The 25798-nt window shown below is 43.6% G+C and overlaps 1 protein-coding gene and 1 pseudogene across 1 annotated transcript in view; both read right to left on the bottom strand.

Moving 5' to 3' along the window:
• The window catches only part of FARSB (phenylalanyl-tRNA synthetase subunit beta), a 60340-nt gene extending 38460 nt beyond the window's left edge, over positions 1–21880 (bottom strand). The window contains exons 1-13 of the mRNA XM_004701641.2: positions 21821–21880; positions 17927–17982; positions 15455–15609; positions 13781–13850; positions 13161–13276; positions 9252–9402; positions 8393–8501; positions 7322–7392; positions 5544–5605; positions 3448–3499; positions 2936–2997; positions 2455–2662; positions 1432–1512 (exon numbers count right to left, since the gene is read on the bottom strand). Of these exons, the coding sequence (XP_004701698.1) occupies positions 1432–1512; positions 2455–2662; positions 2936–2997; positions 3448–3499; positions 5544–5605; positions 7322–7392; positions 8393–8501; positions 9252–9402; positions 13161–13276; positions 13781–13850; positions 15455–15609; positions 17927–17982; positions 21821–21878 (1251 nt within the window). The 5' untranslated portion in view covers positions 21879–21880. The remainder of the gene's footprint in view (positions 1–1431; positions 1513–2454; positions 2663–2935; positions 2998–3447; positions 3500–5543; positions 5606–7321; positions 7393–8392; positions 8502–9251; positions 9403–13160; positions 13277–13780; positions 13851–15454; positions 15610–17926; positions 17983–21820) is intronic.
• LOC101644877 lies at positions 12515–12948 on the bottom strand (annotated as a pseudogene).
• Positions 21881–25798: the final 3918 nt, after the last annotated feature.

Raw genomic sequence — 25798 nt, forward strand, 5'->3', positions numbered from 1 at the left:
AGCCTGTCCAATAAATGAGCTCAGTTAGCACAAGTAATGTGTCTGGCACAGAGACAGCATTCAATGATGATAATAATTCAATGGGTCTGGGTCAGAAGGTGGACGAAGATACTGATAGGATCCACCTATGATTAACTGCAAATGAAATTCACTGGTGTACCATCCTGCTGGGTATAAAAGAGCCCCCTGAGAAGCGAGAGAGAGGAGTTTACTATCAGCAAGAGCTAGGGGTGGAGCACGTCCTCTGGACCCCAGGATCTCTGCGCCGTCAATCATGTGGATCCAGATGACAGCTATGACATCAAAGGAGAACTAGGGGCCAAAGCATGAAACAGAGTAGTGGACTTCACAACCCACCAAACAAGTAAAGCTGAATGCTTTGGGGCAGGAGGCTGGCTTATGGAACTGAGTATGCTGACCTGCAAAGCGGGAGCTGAGTGCCTTTGAGCTGAGGCTTATAGCCAGCGGCAGGCCCTTTGACTGTTTACGAGTAGTCCCTGACAGAACTGTAACATGTCCTGATAAACAATGTATCCTAAGCATTTCTCATTTGCAATGCAACCTGTCAACATCCTTAACAAGCCCTTCAATGTGTATGTTGTCTGTGAGTTCTGTGTAGCCACTGACATGAATTACAGAACCTAGATATAAAAGTATGAGAGCTCTATTGGAGTGACAGTGCACAACACTTTACAACCTTCCATGCATCAACAGCAATGTTATAAATATGCTGAGAGAGGGCGAATTTCGGGACTGAGACTGAGGAAGCGAGGCAGCCTTTTTTGGTGGCTTCGTTTCTCATGTTTTGCCCTACGGGTTCAGCTGTTCCTGGACTGCTGCAGTGAGATCGACACTGCAGTGTCCCAGAAATGCGCAGCCAAGGGAAACAGGAACTGCAAGGTGCGTGCATGCTTCAGTCTTTCCTGTGGTCAGTGTGCACGAGGTGAGGTGGGGGGGAGGGGGAGTTTCCCTCTGATTTTATAATACAAGTCACTTCCTGACAGGGGTCTGTTGTGTCAGCTTTCTAACTCAAAAAAGGTTGAGAGCATGTTCAAAGACAAAGGAGTAAATTTAATGGGGAAGAGTTCACAAGCCCTTCACTAGGGTGGCACCTAGTGGTCATAGAGGCAACCAAGACCTACATGTTTTTACTCAGTACATTCAGTTCCGTAATTCACTATAAACCCTCCCCATTCGGGTGAAGCTGACAGACATGCTGCGTGTCCTCTATCACAGTAGGATTATTTTTTAATCCTGCACATTCCTATGACTAAATACAGATCCCTTCTACCTTGTTGTTTTACATACCAGCTCTAGGGTAATCTCAAATGACAAAGTGAGCTGGGAAAATTCAGCCCTCTCAATTTCATAAATGCACACAGGAATACACAAAAAACCACCCGCTGAGCAGGAACAGCCCGGAGGTCGTACCAGCGCAAACGTGAGTGCCTCGGTGAAGCCAGCCGCCGCCAGGTCGAGTCGTAGGAGTTCTGTGAGCTTATTAAGAGGTAACTGGGGGGGAAAGAGAGAGAAAGGCTCACTTGATTGCCCTCAGTAACATTTCCTATTTTGCAATAAAGAGGTTCAGAGAGAGCATGTAATTTCAGAGAAACCAGTACGTTAGTGCCCTCACCTGACCATCTCCTTTCCCATCACCCCACAACCCGTACAGAAGGCGCCCAGCCCTACCCTGCCCCCAGCTGAGAAATCAAGCCTCCCACTTCAAGATGTAAGAAGGCTCCAGGCTCAAAACCTGTATTTCTTCAAAGAGCAAGTCACCACAGGTTTTTGACTCAACTCTGGAGCAGCTGACACCTGTTTTGCAACCTCCCCATAACAAAGGCTTCTCATAGCAGTGTGGCAGCTACATAATCTCCTGTCAATTGGAACAAAGGGGTGGATTCTAACCTGTCAATCAGGTCGCAGCTTTATGACTTCATATGGGGGCACAGCAGAGATAAAGAGCTCACTGGAGGCCAGACTCACTCTCTCTGCCTTCCCTTTCCTACTCTTGAAACACTGAGAGCTGGAAGAGACATGTGGAGACCTGCACCAGAGCTGAGATGCTTCCACTGCCACTGGATCCACAAGACCTTCTACCCAGTGGCCTGTGATCTTCCTGCATTCAGCATCATTGCATGTGCTGCATGAGTCTGAAGAGGAATCTATGGACTAGTATCAGACATAAGGGCTAATATCAGGCCTACAGACTTGAATGGACTGGCTTTGGCTGGGATGTTTTCTCAATATACAATTGCTCTTTTTATATTAAACTCTTTCTTATACACACGTGTTTGTGAATTTGTTTCTCTAATCAACCTGGACTAACACACAGAGCATGTCAAAACAATGCTTCATTCTTCTGTTCTACTTCTCAAGAAGCCTCCCTGGGTTCTCTGCATAATCAGGTTCTAACAATAAGGAGTGCTTGACAGAGAGTGCAGGGAATCTTGCCTGATTAGCGATGGTATACGATTTCGGGAGACTCATCTGAATGTTGTTATATCCATAAGCGATTGCAGCATCTTCTATAATATCGCAGGCATGGATGATGTCAGCTCGGGTTGGAGGGATTTCTATCTCTATCTGGTGCCCATCACCGATAACTTCTGACTTTAAGTACATTCTGGTCAGAAGCTTGGCAAGATTTTCTGGAGTTTCTCTGTTAGAAATGTACAAAATGTAAGTTTCAAAGAATTTTTTAAAACCTCTTAGGATTTGGCTTTAAAATAAGCTACAATCAGAAACAACACTTGATTTTTACCCCCTTTTCGTGTATTTACCCCCTTTCGTGGACCCTATACATCCCAACAGCTGACATCCTATCAGCATTAGGTTACTTGGAAGCATTCTTTCAGAAAAGAGAGAACACTTATGTGTGTACTTTGTTCTTTAATTCTGCCATCAACAAACAAGCGACGTTTGCAGAACATACTTAATTCCAACTTTTTTATTGATGAGATCAGCTCTCAGCATCTCCTTCCGGTAGGCCAGCTCCTTAAGAAGAAAAAGAAGAGTTCCCCAGATTACATCCATATGCGAGCACTCCATCCGCTAGATAGTGCACACTGCCTGGTACTAATGTGAACCCAGACAATTTCCTCTGTTAGATGATTCATCACTATCCCCTACTGTAAAACACAGGTATACCGCACCATTGCTAAAATGCTTATCAATCCAGCTAAAGATTTTCCATTTTGTTTCATGTAAGTAAATGTTTGTGACCAAGAAAGAAGAACTCAGGTGTCACAATGTACCAAGCCTACAAGGATCATGATGCTATTCCATCTTATCAGTTCCCAGCCGTGGACAAACATTCTGTTTTGAGCCCTGGGCCTGTTCTCTTATTCTCGCTGCAACATTGAGTGGGTGGGTGGATAAAACACCCACACTCTATACCCATTGTTTTTATCATCACCATTATTCAATAACGTCTTAAATACTTACTGGAAAGGTATGGGACTTCCCATTCGGATAAACTACTTCAACTGCTTCAACTCTGAAAAAAGACCAACACATAAGTAAATACTTAAAACATTCAGGGCAGTAAATTCTAGAAATGTACATGAGTAACGTCTTTCACTTCATCTGCAAATATCTACACATATTCTACCTTTGCTGCTGGATTAACCGTCCTGGGAGCACAATGACTCTCCCATTCCTCCTCCAATGACCTCTGTACCAACTTGATGAGCTAGCTTACTTCCCAGTGGCTCACTGCATGCATCCTCTACAGCAGTGGTTCTCAACCTTCCTCATGGGATAGTTTCATACGGTCCCTCATGGTGTGGTGACCCCAACCACAAAATTATTTTCGTTGCTACTTCATCACTGTATTTTTGCTACTGTTATGAATCATCATGTAAATAAATATACAATATGCAGGATGTATTTTCATTGTTACAAATTGAACATAATTAAAGCACAGTGATTAATCACAAAAACCATATGTAATTATATATTGTGAAATATTTATTTCTAATGACAAATAAATGAAATATTTTTGTCTTGAAGCACGGTGTAGCATGGGTAACAGTTTTCCCGTGGGGTACTTGTATGTGGGTGGACCCATCTGGAGACGGATAGAGGAGCAGTGTCTCAGTTCCTAAGACCATTGGAAATGTTTTCCAATGGTCTTAGGTGACCCATGAAAGGGTCTTTCCACCCCCAAAGGGGTCGCGACCCACAGGTTGAGAACGCTGCTCTATAGATTCCTTGCTGACAGTGAGATACATTCTAGGCTATCCCACGATGCCAATTAAATAACATCAACTGATCCCCCAAAAGTCTATCCTCAAGGACCAAGGACCATATAGAGAGTTTCTAAAGCTGTACATCTTTCTGGGAGCAGAGAGCACTATCCTTGCAGTTAGTGCTCCAATGCTTAACCAACAGTGCTGCCTAGGCTCATTGTTAAAATCCTAACCAAGGTTCTTCATGGTGTGGTTCCTTAGACACCATTCAAGCCTGAATCAGAGCTCACCCCTCAGACGTGACTTTCAGTCAAAGAGTGAGCAAGCTGTTATCCTGTGGGGACCGGAATCAACATCCGGAAACCAAATGTGTGTAAATTGTTGAGTGGAAAACCAATTTGCTCTGTAAACATTCACTCAAATCACAACAGTTTAAAGAAAGTACGCTCTGAGAGACACACTGAAATCATAGTAAGCTACAGGTGGTCCCTGCGGTACAAACAAGGTCTGTTCCTTAGGGTGTCTCTAAGTCAGTCTTTCAGTCGAATCTGTGGCTCTGTTGGAACAGGTACATGTAGTTCTATTACCGAGCCTCATTTTAGAGCAAGAAAAGCCTGGCTCGCATTTTCCATATCTATAAGCTGCACATGCTGCAGTGCAGGTGCTTGTTATGAAGAACTGTTTCAGGAAGGAGTTGGTTCGATCCTTTGAAAGTGAGGGCCGACGTACGACCACTGAAGGATGAGGATGACGTGTCCGTTGTGTTGGCTATTTGTACCGTGGAGGCTGTCTGTGTGCTGGTTATCTGCTTTGCTGGAAAATCTCTTTCTATACCTGTGCTCAGCCACTGCTTTTATGTTCCCCAGCTTTATGTTCTCAGGGACAACCCACTTTAAATGCACTTTACATTTCATTCCCCCGGGAAGACTTCCCAGATTGCCTTTCCTTCAGGAGTGTGCCCTTATAGGCATCCAGAGAACATGACTGACCCTTTCCAAGACTCACTTTTATTTTGTACATTATTGATGCACATGTCTTACATTCCGGGCACAGGAATCACATCTTCATCTTTATATTTAGCACAAGGCCTTAATGCCTTGCCTTCAGATCAGTGGGCAATCAATAAAAAACAAACACCCACCACCATCACGCACATTGACTCAGAGTGATCCTAGAGGATCCTAGAGGACAACTGTCCCAGGGGTTTCTTTATGGAATCTCATGGCGACATGTTTCTCCTGTGGAGTGGCTGGTGGATTTGAACTGGACCTGTTGATTAGCAGCCAAGCAGCTAACCACTACGCCAGCAGACCTTCTTAGGAAATCAACCAAGATGCTAAATAAACTTACGTAAACGGATTCTCACAATATTCACTGAACATGGTGACAATAATATCCAGGACGATTTTTGCCTGAAAATGAAAAAAAAAAAAAGTATGGGTATCTATAAATAACACGTTATCATCCTTAAACGGAAATGAATTAATACAATTTAGTCCCCAAACATCTAAAAATGGACCTTTATATATACAGCCTAAAAAAGAAGAGAAATAAAAATGTATGAGCTAAAGTGCAGCTATTCTAATCTGCAGGTGTTTTGGATTTAGGTAAGCTAGAGGGTGACAATTCAAGATTGAGTTATTTACTTTTCCCAGGCCCAAGCCTCGGATTCACCAGGTTTTAGGGGAGAAAGAGAAATGTCTGGAGAGAATCTGATCAATCTCACCTCATCGGCCTCTGAACCAGACTGTCTGAATTCTGGGCCCAAGCACTTACAGTGGTGTGACTTGAGTCAACCCCCCCCACCAAATCCTTTGGCATCCAGTCGATTCTGACTCATAGCGACTCTACAGGACAGAGTGGAGCGCCCCCACCAGGCTTCTAAGGCTATAAATCTTCATGGAAGCAGACTGTCTTCTTTTTCTCTTGTCAAGTTTTGTGGGGAATAGCAGGCCAGCCTTAAACACTCACTGTGCCAGTATGCCTTGACTTTGAGCTCCAAGTCACTTCTTAGCCTCTTTGCACGCCAGTCTCCTCATCTGCTAAGTTAACTTCCTTTGGCTATCATGAGTATTAAATGCATATCTATATAATTATTGGGTTTTTTCCCAAAGGATTTTTTTTTTAATCGGAAATATTTGACTAACCGTAAGGGGCCCCTATGGTGTTGAGGGTAAGCCAGGCATCCTCAAACTACGGCCGCTGGGCCACATGCAGCCCACCGAGGACACTTATCTGGCCCGCCAGGTATTTTTGCCCCGTTTGTTTTTTTACATCAAAATAAGATCTGTGCAGTGTGCATAGGAAGTTGTTCATAGTTTTTTTTTTTTAACTATAGTCCGTACCCCCAACGGGTCTGAGGGACAGTGAAATGGTCCCCCGTTTAAAAAGTGTGAGGACCCCTCGTTAAGCACTGGGCTGTTTAGTTAGCCTCATTGTGATTTAAAGCCGTCGACTTCTGGGCCGGAGAAAGACGAGGCCGGCAGACTGCTCCACAAACATTTACAGTCGCAAAAACACTGGATCCATCACTAGACCTCGTAATCCACTCAGTTTTCTGCCATTCAGGTTTCCCTTTCTTTTTTACCTCCACTGCCAGCCCACTCTCCACCTTTTCTAATCTACGAAGAAGTCATTCATGGCAGAAGCACCTTTCTTAATGCCCACTCCCAGACGTACAGTGACAGAGCAAACGAATAGCAGTATCCTGAATCTCTGAGACCTTTTCATTCGCTTAAATCTTTTAACAATTTGGTAAGTAACCTTTCCTTTTAGCCAATTAATTAACTTAAAGAAAAAAATTATTCAAAATAAAGAAAAAGAAATAATTCAGCATTTAAATTGAGTCAACTAAGAGAAATCATTTGTATTGGTCTCCCTCCAACATCTGCCCCATTTCGGCTTATACAAATTTGGGCCAACTCTCCCCTGAAGCCAGGAAACAGGTTACTCATTATTAAATTCCTGGCACTGGAAAGACAGTAGGTGCTAGATATATATTTGTTGTCGCAGTTCTTGAAATATTTAAAATACGCTTACACCTACAAAAGAAACATATTTTAAAGTTTAACCATAAGACTTGTCCCAGAAGTATAATCACTCATGTCTAGTAACAAAATTTTATGTACCTTAGTAAAGTCAGTTCCTGTGCATTCAATAAATACATTTCTAGTCTTTAGTGTTATCTTGGTATGATTCCCTGCAATGAAAACAGAATAATAAATGAAAAATCATCTTCAGAAATTTAAGTGGGCTAAAAGCTCAACAAAACAGAAGTTACATTTTAAAATATGGGGCTAGTAAAAATTGACATCTTAAGAATTTAGGGTATAAACAACTTTCATTTTAAGTCTAACGCAAATTAGAGAATGCAGTAAAATAATAAGAAACCAGTACTGAACGCAAACACACATTGTGTCTGTCGGCTGCTATCCCAAGCACTGGGTTTATGTGGTCCTACTTAATCTTGTGGTAAATACTGCCTGCGATAGGGCTGCACACAAGGTAAGTAAGGTTCAGAGAGAGTCAGCTCCTGGATCCTGGTCACGAGCTAGCAAGCAGCCAGGCTAATTGGGTCCAGATCTGGGTCTCTCCAGGGCTATGTTCTTACCCATCCTAACTACCACAACCCAAGGCCTAGAGGAGGGGTGGGGGGGGTAGACACTCCTTCCCACCATGAATCGGTCAATCCCTTTCCTCACATCCTGCATGGGCGCACATCTCTGACTAAACCGTCATTATATTGGGTCAATATATTTAAGTTGCCTCATCAAAACAGCCTTCAGAAACGAGTTAAGAAGGGAAAAAAGTTAAAGTTTAAATGTTGTAGTTTAACTGCAAAACTACAGATAAGACAAGGCTAAACTTGGAGTTTAAGCAAGTTCACGGCCTGCTTCAACCAAAATACCACCACCCTTTGGAAGAGTACAACAGAATGGGGAGACTGTCACCGAACAGTATGTATAAGCTTATACATACTTACACATTTATAAAGTTCACAAATATTTCCAGGGAAATGTAAGATCATCCCGCTTCTTGAATGAGAAAATGAAAAGACCTACAATCACGTGTGCCAAAGACCCACAATGCTGAGGGTAAGAGTTATCTGACTTAATCCTTGACATTGAGAATTACACAGAAATGCTGAAGACAAAGCTGAAGGACCAGCAAACGTCCACGAGGCTCTGAAAATCACTCACCATTGATTACTGGAGGCATTGAAAGGACAACACCATTGCTATCATAGATAACTGGGTACAGAGGTTTATTCTCAATGATAGGTAAATATTGTTTAAGGTGATTATCAGTCTGGGAAAAAAACATAAAAAAAACCGAGTCAAACAAAACTTGTCTTTGATGGCATTATAGTTAGTTATGTGCCTACCAAACACGAAAGAGCAGAAAGCCAGGAGGACAAAAAGCCCCAAATTACAGCAAGTTCTACATACATAAGACACTGAGATACAGACTAGTGCTTTCATATCCTTGCACACTTCATCTCCGACTGGGGAAGAGAGAACACAGTGAGTAGCTGAATTTGGCCTAGTGTGCCCGACTCATCTGACACAAAATACAACCACCAGAGCTCCTTAGCGAAGTAGGAAGAGATTGTTTGCAAACCATAGTAAGGTAGCACAGCTGCTTTTTTGAATGATATTCACTACTTCTATTTATTGTATTCATTTTAAATTAACTACTGAGTTCATTTCCACTGTTGGATTCTCAAATGCTAACAGTGGGTGTTAAACACTTTGCCACAGTCTTTCCCAAATAAAACTAGTTAAATCTTATACTTCCATGAGTTTATGCCCAAATATATGGGTTGCAACGTGGTACGGTCTATTGCAGTAGTTCCCAAAACTAACAGTACACTAAAATCATCTGAGAAGTTGGAAAAATAGAAACTAACAACACTATGCCTAGATCCCACCCTAGACCAGATGAATGAAGAGTCTCTGGGTTGAAGCCCAGATACTCAGATTTTCAGAAAGCACTCTAGTTCTAAGGTCTCACTCTACAGAACTTATGTGCCGCTGTTGCACAATATGGAAGATTTACCTTGTACATGTTCATCAGTTCACAGGCTGTATACTCCCTGGTCTGATTGAGAGGCTTGAACTTGATGTCTGAAGGGCGCTTGGCAGTATAAGTGAATGGCCCGGATAAGGTGTCCAAATCATGGCTACCTATAGCAACCAAGGAGCGTTTCCTAAAAAAAAAAAAAAAAAAAGATGTGACTATTCCAAAGCAGAAATCCTAAAGAAAGATGCTGGTTTTAATTGACTCTATTCTAAACACTTCCTGAAAACAGACTGCTTGAAATGGTACCTTTAGTGGACTACAATGAACAAATTCTTGCCATTATGATCAGCAGTAAGGAAAAAGCTCCTACCTATTTACAAAACGTTATCTCAGTAGCTGAGACATGTCACTATGCTTTCCTAGACACGTTTACTGGGACATCTTCAAAGTTGGCATCCCCTTTATCTTCTTTTAACCGACTTCCTCTTAGTGTCTCAAGTGAACATAAATGCTTTGATTAAAACAGAATAAATTACTGAATTGCTGCATTTTAACCTTTCTACTGTTTTCTTAATATAGCTGTATTATTTAATAATAACTAAGCTATTTAAACGCTGTCAATAACATTTAGATTTTAACTTGATATGTAAGAAAATTCAATTAACTATTAATTTTATTTGTCCCACACAGCAATATACAAAGTTGAATGTGACATCACTACAGACACTACAGATACTAGGATAATAATGCCAGTAACTTTATGGCAACAAATTTGATGCCTTAGATGAAATAGATTCAGTCCTAAAAAAACACTTCCAAAGTCCACTCAAGGAGTGGTTCACTGATCATTCTGGAGCACCAGAAGGACTGGTGTGTATTCCTATTCCTTCTCTTAGAAAAAGCTCATGGCTTCCAGCAATATCAGATGAAACAGCTTAAAGTTGGACAGAGTGAAGCAATACCTTTTGACCTACATAAAAACAGGGCATTAAAATGCGGCATTCCCAGATCAGAAGATCAAAGGCAGATACGTTTGTTAGCAATCTTACATCCCGTTTTGGGTTTTGAAATTAGAAACCTGGAATTTATTTATTTAGTTAGTTTTCTCCTCTCCTTCCTCAAAGCAATGTACTATGTATACTTAAGTATAAGCCGACCCGAATATCAGCTGGGGCACCTAATTTTAACACAAAAACTGCATTAAAAATGTGCTGAAAAACTCGACTTATACACAAGTATGTAGGGTATTTAAATTTTTTTCCCAAAACAACCTTATCACCCTCAAAGTACTCTCCATTACACTTAACACATTTGTCAAATCTGCGATTCCATTCTTCAAAACGTTTTTCAAACTCATCTGATGGCTGACAGCACCTCCCTCGTTTTTTCTTCACCTCTTCTATGTTGTCAAATTACTGTCTCTTCATGTCCTTCTGCATATGCAGAAACAAAAGGAAGTTGAATGGAGTAAGGTCAAGTGAGTAATGTGCGTGGGGCAAGAGAGCCACGCTGTTTTTTGCCAGACACTGGCACACTGATATGGCTGCATAAGCAGGGGCATTGTCGTGGTGGTATAAACCAGTCCCATCTGCCACAAATCAGGCCTTTTTGTCACAGTTACGCTATCATTTCAGAACCTCTAAATAGAAAGCTTGATTAACAGTCTGACCTGATAGACTGAACTCCAAACACACTACAAGTTGACATTTTTGTCTGCTTAGGAAGTTGAAGAACATCCAGAGTGAGGTTTGTCCTCAACTGACATTTCATTTTTTTTAAGTGAAAAAAATCACTCATACACTTGAGTTTTTCCCATAGCACTGTCTTGTAAGCTGTGTTCAACATCACAACAGTTTCTGAGGCATTTTTCTAGAGCAGGAAAGAAAATTTCACAACCATACATTGTTCTCTTAAGTTGGCCATCACAAAAATTGAGGTTCATGCAAGACTGCTTTTATGAAAAAATTCACTGTGACCAGAGAACCTTCCTAGGGGACGCCCCTGGGTGCACTAAGTCAGAGCGAGTTGCTTGATGCTCATCTACCTAGAAAAATGCATACCACGAAATAAAACTCTGCCCTGCGATACTTCTTTCCTTTTTTTTTTCTGGTACTCCCTCATATGTTCAAGAAAAAAGAGAAGTCAGGTGGGCTTTACCACATGGGGATCTTACTTGTAAACATTTTCATCACAGAAGAAAACATTATATTCTTCTCAACCCTGTTTACAATCAATCCATCACATAAACAGGAGCTCTCCCTAGTCTCCATGATTTACTGAACTGCAATTATTTTAAAAACATATAAAAGGTTTTCTATTTTTATTCAAGCCCTTTCTATCTGTCAGCCAAACCTGTAGTCGACTAGTGTCAATACATTTCAGGACTACAGAAGGAAACTTGAGTGTTCTGACTATCAGGGGTTTCCAGTAGGCTTATTGGGATATGAAAATTAGGTCAAGGATTCTGAATTTGACCTTCCTCAATCTCTAGGAGGTCACAAAGTATATGGATTTGAAAGCCTTAAGATGCCCTGGGGGCAGAGTGGTTTACAGTTCAGCTGCTACAGAGAGTTCCCTGGTGGGACCCACTTAAGCACCACAGGAGAAAGATGTGGCAGTGCACTTCCATAAAGATTAGAGCCTTGGAAACCTATGAGGCAGTGGTACTCTGGCCTGTGGGCTGCTGTGAGTTAGAATTGGCTCGACGGCATGGGTGGCTTGGGTTTGCATTCGTACAGGAGCACTATAGGAAATGATGGGGGGGTTGGGGCGGGCGGGAGGAGATGAGGAGCTGATACCAAGGGCTCAAGTAGAAAGAAAATGTTTTGAAAATGATGATAGCAAAAGTATACAAATGTGCTTGACACAATGGATGGATGAATTCTGATAAGAGCTGTATGAACCCCCAATAAAATGATTATGAAAAAAAAAGGACATGATGTCTAAACAGTGGCAAAGACAGAGTAAGGCAATGGGGACATTATGAAACCTCAAGTTTGATTTTAGAAATTGCTCCGACAATGTAGGATTATATTCATTCCAATGGTGAAATCACACCATTTCCTCCCACTTGTCATAATATGGGTCATATTTCAAATCACCATGGTTTAGTTACAATAGTCTAAATTGATCAATGATTTAAACAAACAAAAATTTCTAGGAATATATATTTTTTCCTTACACTGTATTAGAATATCTTTTAAATGAATATACCATTTACAAACAGAAGCACAAATATCTGACAAAGCAAGTTTAAACACTTTCGAACGGGGCAATTTATTAACCCAGCATCATTTGTTCTAATGTTTCTTGTTGGCAGCTGCCACCTGTCCAGCGATTCTGTCCAGATCTCTGTCGCTGAGCTGTCAGTTTGCGGCCACCGTCTTGGTCCTTCTCCACCATCGTGAGCCCCTCCCGGGCTTGAAGGACCCGGTGGGCCACACTCTTGGAGCCACAGCTGAAGTAGCTGGGCATGACACGATTCCTCTGCCGCCCCCCATAGATCTTGGCCATGGAGCTGACCCCAGCGCAACCCAGAAGAGACAGGTGCCGTGCTGTGGAGGCAGCTCGCATGTAGAACCAGCTCTCGTCGTAGGGAGCAAGCTCTTTATGTTTGCCAACTTGACCGTGTCTGCCCATTCAGGGACTTTCAGCTTCCCGGGCTTTTTGAGGAAGGCTGCCAGAGCTCGACGAACTCCTGCTGGTTCACGTCTTTTACAGTAACTCTAGGCATCGTGTGGCCTCTACGCTGCCGGCCAGGGGAAAGGGCTAAACTCTTGTTATTCTCATATATTATTAATTTAGAAATGCTTTGAAAGCATCTATTGGAAGGAGGAAAGGGGGATGGAAGGAGAGGAGAGCGCATGAAAGAAGGGCAGCAGAGGAAGAAAAGTGGGGAGGGGGCAGTTAGAGGAAAGGTGCAGGGGGGACAGTGTAACCACAAACCTGCAAATATTCTGATGCAGTTTCTCCTGGAGGTCAATGAAGCTGTTGTACCGGTCTGGAGTGAACTTGACATTGCGGAGAATTGCTGCTACGGCGTAAGGACGTCCTTTAGCTGTCTGGAATTTATAGCATCGTTAGCAGTGGCAAACATTCATGATTTTATTTAAAACGTGATCTTGGGATAGAAAGTTTGCTGTGCTTCTGACAATGTCACAAAAGCTCATCCAGTAAATAATAAACAATGGTGAACAAAGGACAGAGTCGTGTCCTCAGGAAATTTACCTTCTCAGTAAGATATCTGAAAATGAACTAAGAATTGGAAATTAAAAAAACCCAAAACTTTTGTTTGTTCAACTAATGGTTTTACCAAAAATGGCACCCCCTCTAAAAACCTTTTCTTTTTAAAATTTTGTCTGTCTACTGTAATTTTAAACTAAATAAACTTATGGATATTATTTTTCTGAGCTAAAGGCTAAATATGGAAGCACCATTTTAGTAAATGAGCAAAAAAACACCCATTTGGTAAAAAGATTTGTTCTTTTTCCCTCCTCACCTTATAGACACATACACAAGAGGTTTTTTAATTAAAACACATTCTTAAAAAAGATTTATCTCATTACCTCTTCTGTAATTATCAATTTCTGGAGTTCTCCTTTAGGCATGACCCGTTGATATACTGGGGCTTTTATCCTAAAATTAAACATATAATTAATCAAAATATTTGATAAGTTAACTTTATGCATAACAAGTACATAAAATAAAGAGCACTAAAACAATGGGTTGCAATTATAGCAAGCCAAATTTTGACTGTATATTTTAAAAAAATAAACAAAAGGCCAGCCAACTTTCTACCATTAAGAGCTGTCCCAAATGGTACAGGATGCCTCATGAGATACTATGTTTCTCAGCAAAGCCTAGAAAACCACTAACTGAGCAATGGTTTAGGAGTGTTTAAACATCAGCTGGAGGGCTGGGTGAGATAGGGAACGTTGGTTTTATTCTAACATGAGATTCTGGCCGTCTAAGGAAAATATGGCTTACAGATTCCTCAATTCCACCTACCCCTCCTGAATCAGTATCTACATTTCTAACACATCTCCAGGCCACTGTTCTCATCAGGGGCAGCAGGGAAACACCTTTAGGACAGTGCTTCTCCAATGCCCCTGTGCCTACACTCAGTTGGGGATTTTATTAAACTGCAGCTTCTGATCCAGGAGGTCTAGAGTGGAGAATGAAATTGCTGCATTTTTAACAAACTCCCAGGAGACACAAATGTGACAAGTCCACAGACCACACAGACCATGCTTTCAGTAGCAGGGGTTTTCAGTCCCTTTTCCCAAACTGGTCTGATCTTACAAATCACACAGGTACTTGTTAAAAACACAGACTCTGATGAGGCAGGGTTGAGAAACAAAACGTGCAGAGGTTTATCCCTGATCCTGAAATACAAGCTCCTCATGCACAGAACAACTGGGTCGAGCCTCAAGTTCACTCTCCTTACACAGTGCCTAGTCATCACCCCGTCACCAAGGCCCACCACTCATCTAATCACTCATCTGAAGTGCCACCGTTTCAGAGTCCAGCCTATCAACCAGACTTCTCAGTTCTGCAACTCACCAGAGGATGTATACATGATCAACACCAAAAGGCCCCGTGATTATTTTCTGACTACTGTCACTTTTCACCCCTTCTTCCCCTTACTGACCCACTATTTTGTATTTTCATTATATGAATATCTACCAGGGGGCCTTTAACTTATTCTTCTATATAGATTAGGAGATTGAAACCGGAGAGGTCAACTGCCATGGTCAAGACCATCCAGCCCTCCTAAGACCTTGATTTCCCATTAGGAAGCTCCACTCCTGGGCTCCCTTTAACACTCTCATCTTCATAGCAGGTACATTCCCTTTCTCTGTTTCTTTGCAACCTTACGAATCCAAGAAACTATCACTCCAATGGGACTCAGGGGTAAATCCCACGGATCTGCTAAAGAATTTTGCTCCCTTTAAAAAGCCAGAAAAACAGTAACCTCCGCAGTTTTAATATCTGCTCTAGGAATAAAAGGCTGCAGCTCAGTCTTCAGGCAAATGTCTGAATAGCCACCATCCATGTGAACCTCATCCTCCAAGCTTTCCCTCTGCCTGAGCTACATACAACTCTGAACCTGCCCTGCAAGATTTTTTCCTTTAAAAAAAGAAAAAACAACTTAAATAGGGTGGCTGATAATGATAGGGATTAAAAAGAAAGACATAGAATCAAAGTTAGCCAAGTATTTGATGAACGTATTTCTTTACCTTTCTTTGAAGACTTGAAGTCCTCGGACCAATCCCTCCAGACAGAGAAGATCATGTCGATTAGCAGGGACGTCAATTTTGTAGAGAACCACCTCAGAGGCCCCAGCTGCCTTGTCATTGCCTTGCTCCTTGCTTATAAGTTCCTTCTCAGACGTCTAAAGCAAGCCAAGAGTGAGATGTTAACAAAATGAGATAAATCTAAACTCTTTTAAAAAGTAAAGGCTATCAGACTTTTGGGTAATAGTTACTTTTATTGCAACAAAAACATGGGTTTAAGAGTATGAAATGCTACAATAAGAACACAAAGCACTCCCAGCTTACTGAGTTCAGACATCTAGCTTCCTCAGTCATCCCTAAACAGCAAATGCTAGCTGTTGATCTTTGTAAAGTTTTTGTTCTGTTTTGTAATTCTTCTTGCGGTGTACCAAGTATAAGAAAACACTTGCCATCTATAAGTAGAGGTTGCCCAGGTCTAGCCAGCCCATTTTTCTCTGGCTCTTCACATGCAACAATGGTTGCGTTAAGGGGTTGAGAGGTTATCTAGCCTGTAAAGCTAAAAATATCAACTACCTGGCCCTTTAAAAATCCCAGGGTAGCACAAATAATTAAGCTCTCCAGTTGAAACAAAAAAGGCTGGCAGTTTGAACCCACCCAGAGGTACCTTGGAAGAAAAGTCTGGCAATCTGCTTCTGCTTTGAAAACCCTACGAAGCCCAGTTCTATCAACAGCAACCTAAGGGGCTGAGAATACTGCAAAACAAACTGAACACTATTCTGAGATCATCAGAATCGTGGTGAAATTAGAAGGGGTTCCAGGGGCAAGCAGAAGCAAAGTGGAGACAAACAATAAAGACGGAGAGCAGCAAAGAGGGCAAGGGAACCACAGGAACCATCATTTTTAATGCCCCGCGAAGAGTGCCATGTGGGCTGAACTCTCATTCCTCATTCCACCAACAACTGCTGGAGTCCTATCAAAATACGCAATGATTTCTGTGTTGTGGGCTTTCCTTCCACTGCCACAGCAAGAGTGATCTCTATTTGCACAGTTTCCGGGGAACTTGCTTTCAGAACCAAACAGTCCACACCCTCGGCATCTCGAACCAAGGAGGCATGCCTTAACAATTAGGAAAATGGAAAAACAAGGAAGAGGAGAAGGAAAAGAGAAAAAGGAGGAAGGGCATGAGGAGAGAGGGGATGACAGAGAATTTAAATAACATTCATGCAAACAAACAAAAAAAACCCCAAGTTCCCCAAGCCCGATGCTGTCTATTCAATGCTGACCCTCGATGACCCGGAAGAGAGTAGAACTGCCCCTCAGGGTTTCCAAGGCCAACAGTCACACTCTCCCATAGTGCAGCGGAAGGGTTCAAACCACCCACGGTTCACAAGTGAGCACTTTGACCACTGCACCGCCAGACGGCATTTCAGCAAAGGGGTCAATCAAAGTACTGTTGTGTGGTGAAGGAAGGTAAGTCACCTCACAGGAGATGCTATATTTCAGGAGGTTTTTAGGAAGAAGGGGGATAAGATGGTAACCAGATAAAGGTAAGCCTCCCAGTCAAAACCATACCAGGTCAGAGACTCAGTGGACCCTAAGGGCTTTCTAGGGAGGATTTTTTTTTTTTAAGATAGCCAGGCCTTTCTTCTGAGATGTCTCTGGATGGACTTAAACCTCCAGCCTTTTAGTTAGCAACTGGGTGTTTTACACATTCACACAAGCCAGCTTTTCTATAAATAAAGACTTTGCTGCTTAAATCTTTTCTAGTTTCAGTATTTCATTCCCACTTGATGGCAGGGAGTATAGGGTCCTTCTGCCCTAGTGTCTGCGTTTGCTAGTGCCACCAAAAATCAGTGAGCACAGACACCCTAGGGCAGAAGCACTCTACACTCACTCCCACCTAGTGGGCTCTGGCCCTCTAGGACAGCGTAGAATGGCTCCATAAGGTTTCTGAGACTATAAATCTTGATGGAAGTACAACAGCCTCCCGAGCAGTGGTGGGTGGGTTCGAACCCCTGATCTTTCTGTTATCAGCCCAATGTTGAACCCGCTGCACCACCAAGGTGGCTGAAGGAATCTATAGGGATCTTGTCATTTTAAACGCTTTCCTTAACAGATGAAACGCTTGGAGACTCAAGTATACAGCTCAGAAAAGCAAAGTAATTATCCAGAGTCACATACTTATTAAATATTGTAACTGGAACTACAGCTCCAATTTTCTGATAACCAGTTCAATACTCTTGACTATTACACACCCTAAGAAATTGTTTTTTAAAAATAAAATGACTAATAGAAACTTACTACAAACTAAGGAAATGTCAGGCTACTTCTCAATTATCTAAATAAGGGTGGGGTGGGATGGGGGATATCTGGCCTGCAGGCAGTATAACGGAACCAAACTCACAAAGTGGCGACAAAGAGAAAATGCCTATGAACTGAGTTCATACAGATTATAAACAAACACCCAATACGTACAATTTCATCAAGTTCCAGGCCAAATTCAAAACACAGCTCATCAAATTCTTCGTCAGCTAGGAGAAGGAGAAAGGAGAGAAACTCCTCATTATAATCAGTTTGGCACATTGGGAACTAGAATGAAAATTGCAGTTTTCTATTACTGTGTTACAAGCATGCTAAATATCAGGCATTGGATACCACAATTTAAAAACACAGTATTTCACAAAACATTAAAACCCAAAATATAGTAAGAAATTGAAAACAAAGCTGTCAAATGTTTGACTAACCTATATTAACATCAAAAATAAGATCAGGTTACCTTGACCGGGAATTTTTCATTCGCTTAAAAAAAAAAAATCACCTACGTAGGGATCAAATAGGCACAAAATACAGGCTCCAAAGTACAGATCTAACATAACAGAATACTACCATGTAAGTTTTAGTATATAAATCCTCTGAGGTGGTGTGGATTTGGAGTTCTTACCGTGAGAGCCTCACACAGAGCATAAGCATTTTAAACTTCTATATAAAGTGGCATTTGATAGGCACAACCGGGGCTGCTGGAAGGTCTTAAACATTGAGTACCAACCTTACCATTAGATGTAAATTCCGGTGGAAAGCAGGTCCTTGATCTGGACATTGACCTTAAGTAAATTTTACCAATATTTTTTGAGCACCTACTATACCAGTCACTGGACTGGGTGCCAAGGTTACAGAGGCAAATAAAACATCATTTCTGCTGCTCTTCTTACTTTGGAATAGAACCACACATACAAATACAGAGAATTGTAAGAGCAAGCTCCTAGGGGGGCACACAGAAAGTAATCAGAGTCGGCTAACGATTCTCCAGAGGGAAGAATTCATCAGGCAGCAAACAGTCATTTAAGGGGGATGCACTTGGCAGGCGAGTAAGGTAAATGAGGGAGTAGAATGCGGCCAACAGGAGAGACCTGACAAGGGATTTGCACTGTCTGCAGGCCACGGGAGTGACCCTGAGGGCTTTCACATGAGGAAAACCACGGCCAGTCTGCATTCTGGAGAGACTGCTGACTGGTGGCAGGGGGAGGACAGATGGGAGCAGGGATTCACACAACAGCACAAGTGAAGCAAAGTGAGGGGCTGGCTTAAAGCAGCAGCAGTGAGTCTGGGAAGAAGAAAATTTGGGAGCAGTGTGAAAAGGGCAGACTAACTGGATGGGGGTGGGGGGTGGGGATGGTGAGTGAGCAGGCATTTGGCACTCCTAGGTGCCTGTTTGGGGTGCAGGGGTATCAGCCTCCACAATGGCTTTGGTGGCCCCTGCCTTCTGGTACTCTTGCCCTCCGGTGATCTGATGTCTGGAGCAACCACATGATTGAGCTCGGAATCAAGCTCCCCAGCCCAGCCTCGAGATGACTGCAGCTCGGTGGACAGCTAGACTGTAAGCTGGTGACACACTGAAACCTGTAGCACAGCACTACCCAATTCCCGACCTTTGGGGAAACTGAAACGATGCTTTCAAATAGGCAAGCAGAAAATCCAAGACAATGCCAGGAAAACACAGCCCAAGGGTGAACCCAGAAGGTATGATGGTACAAATTTTAATTTAAAATAATTTAAGAACAAATCAAAGGCATTATAGTACTCATTCACAAAACTGTACTCTAAGCAATGTTTCCCAGAATGGACGATATAGCCCCAACATCCTGCTCCTGGAAGGATCCAGAACTCACTCACTGCCATAAGTTGATGCCAACTCAAGGTCACAGCACTGAACTGCCCCTGTGAGTTTCCAGGACTGTTAACTCTTCATGGTAGTGGAGCTCAGTTTCTCCCAAGGAGCTCATAGTTTCAAACTGCTCACTCTGAGGTTAGCAGCCCAACAAGTAACCACTATACCACCAAGGCTCGTGGGGGCTGCAACAGCTGAGCCCTACATTTGGATAATGGGCCTTAGTACAAGTCTTGAATTGCCAGGTAGCAGGGGGATGGGGGTGAGTTTTGTTGGGTTTTGAGGCCTTTTCCTGCAAAGGGAACAGTGGTAGGCCAAATCTGTTTGAAAAACCGATGCTGTAAGGCAGCGGTTCTCAACCTGTGAGTCACGGTCCTGTTGGGGGGTGAAACCCTTTCACAGGGGTCACTAAGACCATCGGGAAACACAGATTTCCAATGGTTTTAGAAACCGAGACACCGTTCCTCTGTCTGTCTCCAGGCGGGTCCATCCACATGCAGATATGCCCACATATGAGTACCCCGTGTGAAGACTGTTTCCCATGCTACACCAGACTTAAACACAAATATTCATCTATTTGTAATTAGAAATAAATATTTCACAATATAAAATTACATAGTTTTTGTGATTAATTACTATGCTTTAGTTATGTTCAATTTCTAACAATGAAAATACATCCTGCATATTAGTTACATGATGATTCACAACAGTAACAAAATGACAGTTATGAAGGAGCAACGAAAATAATTTGATGGTTGGGGGTCACGACATGAGGAACTGTATGAAAGGGTCTCGGCGTTAGCAAGGATGAGAACCACTGCTCTCAAGGAACTCAGAGAGTGTCTCATAAATCCCCTGGTTCACAATGGGCTTAAGGAAGGGCATCATGTACCAGCAGATACTCACGGCATAAACAGCTAATCTCAGATATTTGTAAGCATGGTTTATTGTATCAGGAAAGGGAAGCTAGTCAATTGCACCAAAGCCCCACAAAGTATTAAAAAGAATTACATACACAGAAACATTGCCAGCATGGACTGAAAGGGGCAGAGAGGACAAAATAAAGTCTTTTAAGTGCTCAAGGTTCTGTAAGCAGTAAATGGGCTGTGAAAAATCACTTAGCTATAAGCACATACATGTTCTCTCTTCCTCTCTCCCACATGGGGCACTCGATCAAGAACCTAGAGCGAGGGCAGGGCGTGTGGAAAATTATCCTAGCCTTTGAGACCGACTCAAGGGGCACCTAACATCTACCAGCTGGTGTGCAGCACAGCCATGGGCCAGTGACGCCCGTGTGTCCCCTACTTTCTCTTTTTTGAGCAGGTGCTGTAACCCCATGTCTGTCCTACGATTGTACGCCAGTGTACGTTGTGTTACAGCCTTTTCCACAAGCTGATAATCATGAGGTGAGGTAGATGACTGACGATAGCATCTAGCCTTCCTTTCTGTTTGGGGCACGTTTATAAACCAGAAGAAGCGATCGGGTGCGGCATGAAGACTAAGACACCCCCCACTCCCACCCCCGAGACTCCTCTTCTCTCAATTTCTCAGCTCAAAGGGGGCCACTGTGTTAAATGTCCTTAGCACACGGCATTTAACATTATCCAACATCGGTTAATGGATTGGCTAATGAGTGTCTGCCACCCTCATCAGAAACAAAACCAGAGACGTCGACGTCCTGCTCACCGATGCATTATTGCCAAGTGCCTAGAAGAGCGCCTGGCACTTCACAAGCCCTCCATTAAACTTCTTTTCATAACGGCCGTGGGGATGCTGTAACCTTTCTCCTACCCACACCCTACTCCTACCCCTCCGAAACGGCGTCTCCGCGGCGGCCTTCGGATAGCACTACAGAATGCACTCGGAATACTAGCCGGTGCGGCATTCCCCGTTTCCCCCCACCCCAGCATCGAGCTCGGCCAGGCGCCGCAGTCTCGCCGGATGCGACTTTATGAATGAATGACACGGCCGCCGAGCACGTGCGCATGACGCAATGGCAGTCGTGGCTTGGCTGGCACTCAGACGACCTCAGACCGGGAGGAAGGTAGCCTGGGCCGCCCCGATCCTCAGCCCTCCCTGTGCACATGCTGACCGCCCAGGCCAGATCCGGGCTCCCAAGCAGCCTGCGAGCGTGTAGCCGGGCCCAGGTTCTAGGGCCGACGCCTGCGAGCGTGTAGAGGCCAGGTTCTCGGGTCGACACTCACTGTAGGTGCGGCCCAGGGCTTGAAAGAGCAGGTCGCGCTTCACGCTGACAGTCGGCATGGCGAGTCAGGTGCTCTGGGCATGCGCGGCGAGCCGGTTTAGGCTTGGCGACCGAAGGAGACAGGACCCAGTCTCCCTCGTCTGGGCTGTCTTAAATATTGCCAGTGTGAATCCAACGGCTACTGCTCTCCGTTTTTAATAGGAAGGCAAGCGATTGCGATTGCCATTCTCCATCTTATAAAATAGATCTCCATTGGATGAATAACCGGTATGCTTAGGAAAGACAACACTGGATGGAATGCACTAGACTTTGTAAGGCAATCGAATGGACAGCCGAGCTTGCTCAGTAGCGAAAGCCCCGCCGCTCCAGACGCGCTGAGGGCAGACGACTCAGTACTAAATGGGACCCCCGCGAGAGGGGCGGGGCTAGAGTGGGCGGAGCCGGGCGAGGGGGCGTGCCTGCAGCGGATGAGGAGGCGAGTGGGCTGGGCCTGAGGGAAAGCTGCGACAGGGATTGGGGCGAGGCCCGTTCAGTCACACATTTGCAAACCTTAGTCGGGCGGAAGTGGTGTGCTGTCTGTAGCAGGTTTCAGGTCGCACTTCATTCCTTAATTTCTCTTGAACTTTTAGAAGTCTAGGAGCCTTGGTGGTGTAACACATTAGACTGTTAAACTCAAGGTCGTCCGTTCGAAACCACCAGCTGCTCTGTGGGAGAAAAACGAGGTTTTCTGCTCCTGTAAAAAGTTAGTACCAGAAACCCAAAGGGTCACTTTTACCCTATCTTATATGGTCACAATGAGTCGGAATCGACGCGATGGCAGTGAATTTGAGTTTTGTAAGTCTTACACTTGGGTATTTTTTTCTTTTTAATTATGATAATTCACATACCACAATCTTTTTCCTTTTAAAATGTGTATATAACTTGACTGATTTTACAGTATATTCACAAAACTGCACAACCATCTCCATTCTCTAATTCCATAACATTTTCTTCATCCCCAAGAGAAACCCATATCCATTCGCAATCACTCCCTAGTCTTCCATACCTCGAGCCCCTGGCAGCCACTACTTTACTTCATCTTTTTTTCTGTGGAGTTGCTATTCTGTACAATTTATATAAGATGGTAATCGTGCCATGTGATCTTTTGCATCTGAAAATGTTCACTTACCACAATGGTTTCAAGATCTATCCCTGTTGTAAATGTACTTTTTTCTTCCTTTTCTTATAGTAATACTCCATTACGTAAAAACCAAACTGGCAAGTGGAGTCCAATTCATAGCAATCCACTATGGCAGTATAGAACTGCCTTTGGGTTCTAAGACTAACTTTTCACTGGAGTAGACAGCCTCATCTTTCTGCCATGCAGCTACTGGTGGGTTTGAACCACTGACCTTGTGGTAAGTGGCTCAATTTGTAGTCCACTGCGCCACCAGGGTTCCTCTTCCGTTATAGAAATATAGAACGTTATTTTCCCAATGCTTAATTGATAGGCATTTAGATGGTTTCCTTTATTCTTTTTTCTTTTTTTTTTTGCACCTAGGTTTTGTCTGACCCTCACAGCCGGTCCTTCATAAGGGAGGCACTTTTAGACATCTCTGATAGAAGAGGGAATGGCTGACATTTACTCCGGACTCAGGACTCAGTCCCTCAGATGCTGTGTTTAACTCTCTGCCAGTATTAGTTCACACCCTCTTCATGGCAGCCCAAAGTCCAGTAGACTGAACCATGGTCTTCCAAGATGTTGTTGTTCGTTTCTGTTGAGTCAGTTCTGACTCAGTGATCCTATGCACCACAGAATGAAACACCGCCCAGTCTTGCACCATCCTCACAATTGTTCCCATGCTTGAGCCCATTGTTGTAGCCACGGTGTCAATTCATCTTGCTGAAGGTCTTCTCCTGTTTTCGCCGCTCCTCTAATTGACCAAGCATGATGTCCTTCTCCAGAAACTGGTTGCTCCTGACAACATGTCCAAAGTATGTAAAACCAAGTCTTGCCATCCTTGCCTCTAAGGAGCATTCTGGCTTTACCTTTTCCAAGACAGATTTGTTTGTTCTTTCGGCAGTCCATGGTATTTTCGATATTCTTCACCAGCACCAGTCTTCAGTCTTCCTTATTGAATGTCCAACTTTTACATGCATATGATGTGATGGAAAATACCATGGCTTGGGTCAGGCGCACCTCGGTCCTCAAAGGAACATCTCGCTTGTGTAGCATATTTACCCAATGTGATGTACCATTTGATCTCTTGATTACTGCTTCCATGAACATTGATTGTGGATTCAGAGCCTAAGGTTTTCCAAGCCATATGCCATGGAAAACCTTCAGGTCTCCCAAGATTACAGGTCCTCATACCTGCAAGTGGTTAATGTCACCTGATATGGCAACAGGTTCTTTCCAGTTGTGATTAAGTTAAGGCTCTTGTATGGACTTATCAGGGTGGGTTCTAAAAGCAATTGTGCTTACATGCTGTTGAGTTGGTTCTGACTCGTAGCAACCCGGTGAACCGTGGAACAAAGCACTACTTGGCCCTGCACCAGCCTCATCATAAGCAGTGCCGTATGAGCCCACGAGCTGTGAGTAACATGATGGCAATGAGTTTGGACTTGGGATGAATTGTTGTAGCCACTGTGCCAATCCTTGCCCTTTTTTGCTCGCCCTCTACTTTGCCCAAGCATGATGTCTTTCTCCAGGGTTGGTAACCGTGTAAGAGGGAGGCAGGGGAGGGGTCGATTTGCACACACAGTGAAGAAGAAGAGGTACTGTGGAAGGGACCCAGAGCTTGGAGTGTTTCAGCCACCAGACAAAGAAAGAGGCATAGAAGACAGGTTTTCCCTTAGAACAGAGCCTCTAAAGCAGGCCTTCATCTACCTGGTTTTGGGCCAGGGACACTTACTTTGGGACTTCTGGCACTCAAGAACTGTGAGGGAGTTCATTACAGTTGTTTCAAGCCACCAAGTGTACACAGTAGCCATAGGAAATGAATGCACAGAGGTAAGTGTGATTATCACCCTGAATTTGCAGGCGTGGAAACTGAAGCACAAGATGTCCTAGCGATTTGCCTCATATGACAGAACTGACCAGTAGAGCCATGATCTTTCTACTGTGCAGGGACTGAGCATCTCCAGAGCCATGCAGTAGCCCTGGGGACAAAATGGTTAAACACTCGGCTGCTAACCGAAACGTTGGCAGTTCTAACTCACCCAGCCACTATGTGGCAGAAAGATCTACCGAAGGGCTTCCTTAAGGATTCCAAGCCCAACCCCACTGCCGTCATGTTGACTGACACACTGACCCTGTGAGACAAAGTAGAACCACCCTGCGAGGACGTTACAGAAGTCAGCGGCCCCGTCATAGTCCTGCAGACTGGCTGGCTGGTTCTAACCACCTGCCTTTTGGTTAGCAGCCAAGTGTTAGCTGGCTGGTAGGTTCTAACCACCTGCCTTTTGGTTAGCAGCCAAGTGTTTGCTGGCTGGTGGGTTCTAACCACCTGCCTTTTGGTTAGCAGCTAAGTGCTTGAACCATGAAACCACCAGGAGGAACACTACTACTTTGTGACACATGAGTTCATCACATTGTTTCCATGGTACCTAACAACAACCATGTGGCCAGAGAGGTGAGTGGGTCATAGCTGGGTCAGTTTTAGGCATTCCTCAATGCCAACTGAACCCTTTCCCCCAGTGTATTCTATTGCCCATGGTGGTAGGCCATCTCATCTCACTGTCCCAACATTACAGACAGACAGGGACCCCATGAACTATAAACATACTCAGTGCCAAATATAGTTCTCTTACCAAAATCAGTGCTCAGCTCATGGGAAAAAAATGATCACATGCTGAGCTGCCCTCCTCTGGGGATTTCTAGATGCTCTGTGAAATTGGTATCCTCGTCTGGAAAATATGGATAAGGGTGCACACTTTAGAGAATTGTTATGAAGCTCAAAAGTAGTGTTCTCATCGTTGTTACATCGCACCCTGACTG

This window comes from Echinops telfairi, unplaced genomic scaffold (assembly GCF_000313985.2).
Source record: "Echinops telfairi isolate 266 unplaced genomic scaffold, ASM31398v2 ScPeMD7_3;HRSCAF=10, whole genome shotgun sequence".
Lineage (NCBI taxonomy): Eukaryota > Metazoa > Chordata > Mammalia > Afrosoricida > Tenrecidae > Echinops > Echinops telfairi.